The sequence below is a fragment of the Polistes canadensis genome, unplaced genomic scaffold, assembly GCF_001313835.1.
Source record: "Polistes canadensis isolate GaletaPanama2010 unplaced genomic scaffold, ASM131383v1 scaffold_96, whole genome shotgun sequence".
NCBI lineage: Eukaryota > Metazoa > Arthropoda > Insecta > Hymenoptera > Vespidae > Polistes > Polistes canadensis.
Window position 1 is genome coordinate 278028 of NW_014569643.1, and position 9962 is coordinate 287989.

At 34.8% G+C, this 9962-nt stretch overlaps 1 protein-coding gene across 1 annotated transcript in view; it reads left to right on the forward strand.

The window, feature by feature from the left end:
- The window catches only part of LOC106787245 (acetylcholine receptor subunit alpha-like 1), a 101210-nt gene that overhangs the window by 72737 nt on the left and 18511 nt on the right, over positions 1–9962 (forward strand). Inside the window, exon 4 of the mRNA XM_014749443.1 lies at positions 9327–9436. Coding sequence (XP_014604929.1) covers positions 9327–9436 — 110 coding nt within the window. The remainder of the gene's footprint in view (positions 1–9326; positions 9437–9962) is intronic.

The following is a 9962-nucleotide window of genomic DNA, read 5'->3' on the forward strand; positions in this document are numbered from 1 at the left end:
TCTCTCTCTCTCTCTCTCTCTTTGTCTTGGTCCTTTTATATGAGTCACGCAACGAGAAGAAGGGAGATAGAAAGAGATAGGGCCAATGGGAACGGAAAACACGGAAAGAGATAGGGGTAGGGTAGGGGGAGAGGATTTGGAATTTCAAAGCAGCCGGATTTCATTTCGCCGTTTGTCGGACGACTCCGAACGAAATCCAAATCGCGTCTAGCTAGTTGACCTTTATCGACGCGTCATCCTTTATCACCACCCCCAGCCCTCAGCCCAACCCCTCGGCCATCTCGTTACCACCCTGTATCTCTCACACTTCATCTCGTTTCTACGTCACCACTCATCCCTTTAGCCGTTTTCCACGTGACACGGGGGCAATTCTTCAATCCCCTTGGGCATCCTCAGCCTTCAGACGTACCGACCTTCATTACTTTTTTTTTTCTTAAAATCCCCCATCCCGCCTCTCATTTTTTTTCGCGACTACCATTACTCTTTCCCACTTTCGAACACCCCTCCCCTCCTCACCCCCCCCCAACTCCTCTGTTTCTATCTTTTTGTTTTCTTTTCCCTTGCTTTCCGCGTCGAAACGAACATATTATCATCGTTCTCTTTCCCCGAAATGTAGTTTTTGTTTTATTGGTTTCGATATTATGCTTTATCTCTTGATAAGCATTGATGAACGAAGATAAATAAACAACGAGGAAAGAAAATAATAGAAGAAAAAGTAGATAATTATTCGTGAGATCGTTAGTAATCGTAGGAACAGTTCGTTAAAAGTCACGACGATGAAAGACCGACGCGGACTGAGATAAAGAAAAAGAGAGAGAATGGAAACGTCAAAATGCCATAGCACGCCACTGATTCTACCCTAGTTCGCAACGAAATTTAACTAACCAGTTGAGAGATAAAAGAGAATCAGAGAGCAAGGTAGCATTTTAATTGCATAACGTTTTATTCTTGTTGCTTGGTTCGACGACCAGGTAGAGATCGTAGCTTCCCATCGTTGATAGGATTTGTAAATGTCAATTGTCAAATGAATTTGAGAAACCTAGGGGGAAGGGGAGCAGAAGGATTGGTAGATGGAGGTTGGGAGGAGGGAGAGGTGGTAAAGGAGTAGAAAAAGGGAATAGGGGTGATGGTCGCGAAATATTTGAACGAGACTAGATTACTCTCTGCTTCGATCCTGGCAGTCTACCAAAAAACTTAAGCAATGCCGGAAACGCGGCAGTCGTTGGCTGGACGTCTTTCGAGGATATCCGCAAAAAGAGGTAGAAGAGAAACGGGGAGGAGGAAGAGAGGAAGGAGGAATAGCTGTAGGGGATAGCTCGTTTGGTATCGAATCGTTGTGCGGTTTCGTGGTTCCGTGGTTATAGGCTAATTTCACCGAGATACAACGAATTGGTTGAACTTCGAACCGTACTTCATTACAGGTTAATCGAGCACGAAACGTTCTTCCATCATTTTTTTTTTTTTCAATTATTTTCTGCGCTATTATAGTTGCGTATGAACATTTTTCACGATTATTTCTTTTCCCATTCGTGTTGGGAATTCTCATTCTGATGCGATTTTGCAATCAACCAACCAACCAATAAGCTAGCCAGTCATTTTTGTCATTCTCTCTTATTTTCTATTCTTTTTTCTTCTCGAAGCTTTCTCGCTATTCGTTATTTTTCCTCATCTTTTTCTTGGCTTTTTGTTTTCTTTTATTTTTTCGTCCCTGCTAACTCTCGTGGTTCATTACGATCGTTTGTCAGCGTCAGTGGTCGTACTGTCGAGTGTAAGCAACTGCAAGGAATCTCTTGACGAAAAGGTTAAGAAAAAGAAAAAGAAAGGAAGAGATAGATAGACAAATATAATAGAAAGAATGAAAGTAAGAAAATCTCGAGTACTTTGTCAAATCCGTGTGAAATATATGTAATACGATTGTAATAAAGTTACAATCATTTTTCATTTCAAATTCACTTCAAAGATATTTGAATTTAACCGAGTAATATATATGCCATGATAAAACGAAAGAACATTCTTTTCTTTTTCTTAAATAATTTATTAAGATTTAAAACTTATATAAATCTTCTACCTCTCAAAATTCTAACCAATCATATAGACACATTTTTTCCTCACTAATTTATATTTATATTCTGGTTTATCATCTCTCCTCCTCTCTCTCTCTCTCTCTCTCTCTCACTCTCTTGTCTGAAATTCGTTTTTGTTGTTGACGTTTGTTTGATAAGAACATTAGAAGTCATTTCGCGAGTCTCGGCAACGAACGTTGCTGGAAAGCAATTCTCTTCTTTAGGTATTTAGATAAAGATGTGCAAGAAAGGGATGAGAAGTTGCGAGGAAGAGGAAAGGAAAGTGGGTGGGTAGAAGGAGAAGAAGAAGGAGGAGGAGGAAGTGGAGGTAGAGGGTTGGGGTGGATAGGTTGAAGTTTCCGTTCTCCTTTTTAGCCTTTGTAACTGCAACGGAATATAAATAGGAGCTTGGTGGCTTCTCTCTCTTTCTCTTTCTCTCTCTCTCTCTGTTTCTCTCTTTCTTTGTCTTTTGTTCATTAACCAGCATGCCCGGTCGCTTATACTCCGCTTAACTCCTCAATAAACCGAAGATATTGTCCACCGTTCTAAAGAGCCAAGCCCACGGTTTTAAATTTGCATTCGAAGTGACTCATCTTAAATACTGTCACTTTAATTTATCCAATGTCTTCTATTTTCTATCTTCGAACTGATGTACCGATCTTCTTAGGATAGCCTATAGATAGGTAGGTAGGTAGGTAGAATAGATAGATTATTTTTTCAAATCTTTTCTTCAATTTTTATTGAAATTTATATCTTTTCTTTTCTTTTCATATTTCATTTTGGGAAGTTGAAAATGGTCGCAATTAAGTTCTCATTCATAATTTTATTGATTTCAATCTGTAAGGAATATTTTAAGAAGTACTATTATATTAGTTTAAGGTAGGTATACGATACTTTAATCTTCATTTACAGAAGATACCCGAAAGATTTATAGCGTTATAGAATCTGAAGGATAAGGTCCTTTTAAGAGGAAGGATTGGGCATTTGTTTCTAAGTAAAAAACACGTGGTGGTTTAGACTGAGAGATTCTGAGAACCTTTGAACGTGCTCCCACTCTAAGGCGTCACTTATGGTTAGAAGAAAGACGGTTGATGACCAATGATGAATCGGAAAAAGACTAGAACCGCCCTGCGTCTCCTTTCTCCTTCCATCGGGGGTATGACCGAGGCATAGAATATAATAACAGAGAAAAAAGGAATAGTGTGGTCTTATTGGGTCTTATGTCTTAAGTCCTTTTATGTCTTTTTATGTCTTATGTTTTACGTTTTCTTATGGTTATGATTATGTTATTGTGAAACTTTATGTTAAGTGAGTTTATGTGAAATTAAATATATGTGTATATTAAACCATCATCATAATAACCCCTTTATCCCTTATTACGAAACGATATTATATATAAGATATTATAAATATAAGTACTTTATAAACTGTAGAAATATGATCGAAAGTACGATGATAAATTAAAATAAAGTTCTTTGACGAAGAAGCGATAGATTGAGCGAGTTAAAGGTATCCCTCTATCTGGAAGCGAAATAAGCGACAAAAGCGCTCTCGAATGAAACTAAACAAATTAAATAAAATGTAGGAGACTCGTTATTATTGTTGTACATATATACCCTGGGTACATTAATTTAATTCACAAATTGTACTCGCCTTGTCGAGATTCACAAAGGCCACGTCTGACTTATCGATAAAATATTGCAACGCGAGAATAATAGTCAGCTAGCTAGGCTACGAGAAAACGAGTACGCATTTGTGAGAATTCAACTAAACTCTCTTTTTCGAATAAGAGAGAAAGAGAAAGAGAAAGAGAAAGAGAAAGAGAAGGCAGGTAGAGTAATTTTTCATGATTTTTACGTGACAGTTAATACGTCGATTGAATCCTTCCAATTGTTTTTTTCATGTCTCGTTGTGTGTGTTTGTGTGTCCATATTTTTTTATTCTTTTCTATCGTGTCTTTTTTATGCGTTCGTATTTTCAATTTAATTTTCATTTTTATCTGTAACAACAATTCATTTCATATCGGCGAATACGAATGTTGATTTTTAAGCTTTTTATTGAATATTAAAAAATGTATAAACAAAAAAAAAGGAGAAGAATGAAAAGGGAAAGGATTATTAAAATCGAAATTAGAATAAAAGGATTTTTCGAGCGAGCAGCTTTTGGTGATAAGTTCAGGAAGATAAAGTAAGCAACAGATGTCTAACAGTGGAAGAAACTTTTAAATAGGAAAACATCACTGGTTTCAAGGCCGTGTTAAAATAGGATGGTTCTAAAGCTTCTATGGATGCTTTCGAATATCGTGTCAGACAGAGTCTCGCGGATTTAGTCGAAAGGGTGCAAAAGCTACCTGCATTGATATACTGATGTACATATAAATATATATATATGTGTGTGTGTATATATATACATATATAGAGCGAGAATATTTTCTAGCATCTTTTATACCTTCGCACGTGTATATTCGTATAATACATGTGTGTGGGTGTGGGCGTAAACGATTCTTGAAAATTTCTTTCCCGTTTTCTTCGAAGCTTTCCTTCTTCTTCTTTTTCTTCCTTTTCTTTTCTACTTTCTCTGATCTCCACGATAAACCGAAATAGCTTTTTCTATCGATGTATCTAAAGACCCAAGAAATTTTTCGGTACAAGGGTCTCCAAGAAGATAGTATTTATCGATATAATATCCTCGATTTTTAGTTCATTCTTTTTTTCTCTTCTTATTTTTATCTTGAAAAGATTGTCATTCGAGTATTCGTATCATTCGATTTATTGGACTTTTATCGATTATTAATGAATATTAAGTTGGTCAGAAAGTAATTTCGGAACGTAATAATAAATTTGGGATGGTAATCAAATTCGGGAAATGTTAAATGAAAATTTGTGATCAATATACTATATGCGATTTAGATTTTCTTTTTTCTTTCTATTTAATTTTAAATCTGTTCGTTAATTTGTTCGATAAAATTAATGATAAATATTGTTAAACGTAGGGAAAGGTTTTCAAAGTGTATTTATTTAAATAAGACCCGATAAGAGATAGCACAAGACGAAGAAAAAGTAAATTTAAGCAGATAGGAAGGAAATTTTCTAGCGCATGAAGAATTAATGGCCTCAGGTGTACGTATGGGAATTTTAAATCGATTCGGGCGTTAAGTCACGTGGAAAAATGGCTTTAAGTCGTTCGGAAATACGAGCATTCGCTTCTGAAGAAAATCAATTTTCCTTTCGGGTGGAAGAAAAAAATCAAAAAAGAAAAAGAAGAAGAAGGAAGACGACCAACTACTTTGGCAAACTTATTTACCATAAGAGCAAAGTCACCTTACGTATTTTCTTTTATAAAAAAATTTGTTGCATTATTTTTTCAATACTTTTATTTACGTTCGATGTCTGATCGCGATGATTAAATAAACTTTTTCATTGTGAGATTTACTTTATGTATTTATTTTATTTGATTTATTTAATATTGTTTAATAATGTTTATTGAAACATAAGGTATAATGAAATATAATGAAATTGGATAGAATAAAATAGTAAGTATCTATAATCGTCTAAATGAATAATTAATCAACTCGTTGTGTTGTGTCTTACCTCAAACGTCATAATTAACAAATTAAATATCGTCGTACTTAATTCTTCGTTGCCGTGTCGTCTTTCGTCGTTTCACACACAAACACTCCTCGTAAGAACAATTCAATGTCAGAATGCTCTTATTGGTCCTTTTCGTCGCCTATATATATTCATCACCCCCTCCATCGTTTTTGTCATTTCTTTACATTCTTTCACGAAATTTGCCGACCGTTTCCGATCATAACAAATCTGAATTCTTCTTGTACTTCCGTATTGAGAATATTCGAGAGGTTTCGATGCGATCATATATTAGGCGATAGGTCCAAGTGGTGTCACTTTACAAATAAACCATATGCATTCCCGTCTAAAGAAAGGGTCTCTTTCTCTTTCATCCTACAATAAACTCTCACACACTCATACCCATATCACCACACACATGACTGATAAAGAAATCGTCCATCGATAATTCTAGAAACATCGATGCACACACTTCTCGAATTTTCTCTCACCCTCACATTATTATAATTGATATTTTTATCAAAAGAAATTGTAGAAAATTCAAGCAAAATGTTGAATAACAAGAAATCATCAAAAAAACGATGATTTCTCTTTGAATTTATTTTGATGTAAAAGTCGTGCACGAATCTTCGCATACTTCGGATGAAATTCTTTTCCATGTATATCGTATATATGTGTATGTTATGCGTTCCTCGCGTGAATGTTCGTTTAAGAAGAAAATTCCAAGCGAATCGAACAGTCTGTAGAAATGCAATTTGACGATAAAATGAAGTTTCCGCTAGAAGGATATCCGATCTTACCTTTCGAATTCTTTTTCTCTTTCTCTTTTTCCGCATTTCTCTACTTGAAACTACTTATGATTTATTTTTTTATAAGTCTCTCTTTTTCTCTTCTCATACTTAAACAGATTTTATCAAACAACCTTGATACAATCAGTTTCGATAACATTTTCGGATATATGTGTAAATTAACTTTTTGGACATTCTGTATAAAGAAAAGATCGTTTGTTTTGAAAATGTTCATCGTATAAGGACGCCATTTTTGGTCCAATTTCTTTGCAAAAAAGAGATAGAAAAGGAAAAAGAGGATGTGGGAGAGGGAAGGGAAACAAAGAGAGATTTTGCTTTCGAAGAAATATAATCATCAGTAATTGCGTTGACTATTTAAAAGGACTTGCGTGTTACTCGCTCATAATTGTCGCTGACTTTATTACGCCGATGTTCTACTAATTGCACGTACCTCTCTCTCTCTCTCTCTCTCTTTCTCTCTTTACTTTCTCTCTTTACTTTCTCTCTTTACTTTCTTCGCTTCCTCTCATTCACGCTAGAAAAACCGGATGAAAATGAACTAACGGAAAATGAAATTCATTTTTACGAAAATTAAATTCTCAGGGTACGCACTTATCGACGCTCCGCCAGGTCTGCTGTAAATTTTGCGAAACGTTTTATAAAGTTCCGCGCGTACTTTCTAAATGCATCGCCACTTCGTTCAATTTTTATTCGAAAAAATATACGTTCCTTCGATGGAAATAGTCAAATTGGGATAGTAGAAATATTACGAACAATTCATTAAAATTTTTGGGCAACAAAATAATTCAATTAATTCTATATGCACAGATTTAAAATAATAAGTTATACGTTAATTTAAATTTTAAAACGAGTCGTTAATGATCTCGCAGTTTACGCGACTCTAAATTAGGAAAAAACAAATTACAGAAAAGAAAAGAAAAGAAAAAATTAAATTAAAAAAGAAAAAGAGTGTATCATATTTATTTATAAGCAATTGATTGTTGTTTATTATATTTTAAATGCGCATAGATTCGTAAAAGTATCTTGTTTTTGGGCAAATTATTTATATTTTCATTGAAATTGAAATATATTTCATAGGAACAAGAAGTCAATTATGTGTCTGCCGTTAGCAATGTAAGATGAGTTGCTTATTAGATTTGTACTACTTCGTCTTTGTATCTAACATATTCTCTGCCAAACATATTCGTACTTAATTAAAGTCCTGCGTGTTAACTTCTCTGGCAACGCTTTAAGAGTAATGATGTTTAGAGTAAGTCACGCGAGGCACCTCTACCAGACTTTGAAGCACTTTATTCGCTAGAAATTAGATCTCTCATTCCTCGTCTAAGTACGCACGAATAATCACATTAGAAATTTTTGTAATACCGTCATTTTTAGATGATAACAATTCATAAATATATGTATATTATATAATATAATAATTAGGATCGATATTCGAGCAAATTCTCGAACTTTTCATACACCCAAGCCGGTTATTACGATATAATCCTCGTAAGAGGGTGGGCAAAAAAGAGAGATGAAAAAAAAAAAAGAAAAGAAGAATTAAATAATAAAGGTAAAAGAAAGAAAGAAAAAGTGTAGCGCTGGAAATCGAAGGAAAAATAATGTTTAATTCATAAAGAGACGAAGCGAGTTTTCGGAGCACGGGTCACCACCGGTCGAACAATTAAAAATGTTCAAATACTCGAGCGTTGGATATTCCTATTGTTCTTTCTGTCTTTCTTATAAAAAACGCAGACTCGCTTGCCTACCCTCTCTCTCTCTCTCTCTCTCTCTCTTATCTATCGATCGACGCAATTATTTCGACTCTCAACGGACGAGAGAATTAACAAGCGGACGAATAACGAGACGACGCGCCACGCTGGTCAGCTTTTTTTATTTTTCAAAGCTTCCTTCCTTCCTTCCTTCCTTCCTTTATTTATTTCTTTCTATCTTTCTTTTTATTTCATTTCATTTCATTTGATTTTATTCTATTTTATTCTATTTTATTATTTATTTTTCTTCTCTCCCCCCGTTTTCATAATCGATTCTGCATACGGTCTTCACGAAAAATAAACTTCGTTTCGTTCCTCTTCGTAAAACCTGACGATCCGAGATTTTTCTATAAAAAAGAAAAAAAACCGAGGAAAAAGAGGAGAAGAGAGAGATAAAAGGGTTCGGGAGAAGAAGAAGGGGAAGAGGTGGTTTGGGGGAATATATAATAATAATTAAGTAATTTTCCTTCTTTTCATGTTTTTTTGCTTTCCTGGTTCGAATTCGTGTTACTTTTTAATGAGAAAAGTGAATTGTTAGAAATAAGATTTTACTTAAGACTATTTTTGTTAACTTTTGGACCGGGCAGTGTTCTTCAACGCGGGTGAAAGTTTGACACCACTCTTCGTAAACATCTTTAGAAACGTTAAGTTTGAAAGATCTTTTTGCATTTAGGAAGGGCAAGCTGGAAGAAAGTTTATTACGTGTATCGTCGTACGATGTGGTTTGTCATTGCGGTTGGGAAGATACGCTTTGCTATAGTTTACGTCTTTATCTTCCTGTTTCTACTTAGAATACGTTTAAGATAAACAGAGAGAAAGTGAAAGGGTGAGAGGATGAGAGAGAGAGAGACAGACAGAGAGACAGAGAGTAAGAAATAAAACGAAAAAATGAATGAGATCTTTATTATTATTATTATTGTCGTAATTTTCAAAAGTCTAATTCAAATTACACGTTGTACAATATCTTAGTTGGTATTATTTGAATAAATTTTTCTTCACTTTTTTCTATGTCAGGTTTAATTAAAAATAATAAACGTATTATAATATTATATCACGATATTACAATCGTTTTAAAATCGCATTCTTTAATAATCTTGATTGTTATTATTTCAGGAGTGGAACGATTACAAGTTGAAGTGGAATCCGGATGACTATGGCGGCGTCGAAACCCTTCATGTACCATCGGAACACATATGGCTGCCTGACATTGTACTTTACAATAAGTGAGTAGGTTTTTTTTGTTATTGTCATATTTCGTTTTATTATAACGTTGACGAAAAGAAATAACAAAAAAAAAGAAAACCAAATTATTTTTCCCATCTATATTCTTCATTCGATTAGTTTTATTTCAGGACAGATCTCATAAGAATCGTTATTTTAGTTAAAAGTATAGATACCTGTTGACAATGGCACACAAGTAAAGGATCCAGAAGTACTAGTTTGGTATATAAATTTCGTGCAAAAATTGCTGACCCATATAAATTCGTGTGGAGTAGGTAGTAGTAGTAGTCGTAGATAGGAAGAGAGGCGGGCTACCCTGGTGATTTTGTTTTGGCTACGAGGCATGTTGCACCTCTCGTCGCGACGAGTCGAGTGGCGCTGGACATTTAAACTACTGACCTACATAATTGCTTGAAAAGAGAGAGAGAGAGAGAGAGAGAGAGAGAGAGAGAGAGAAGAGAGAAAGGTTTCTATATTATACCAAGTCTATGGTCCCTCGACGGAAAAATAAAATTGCTTCCTCGTGAA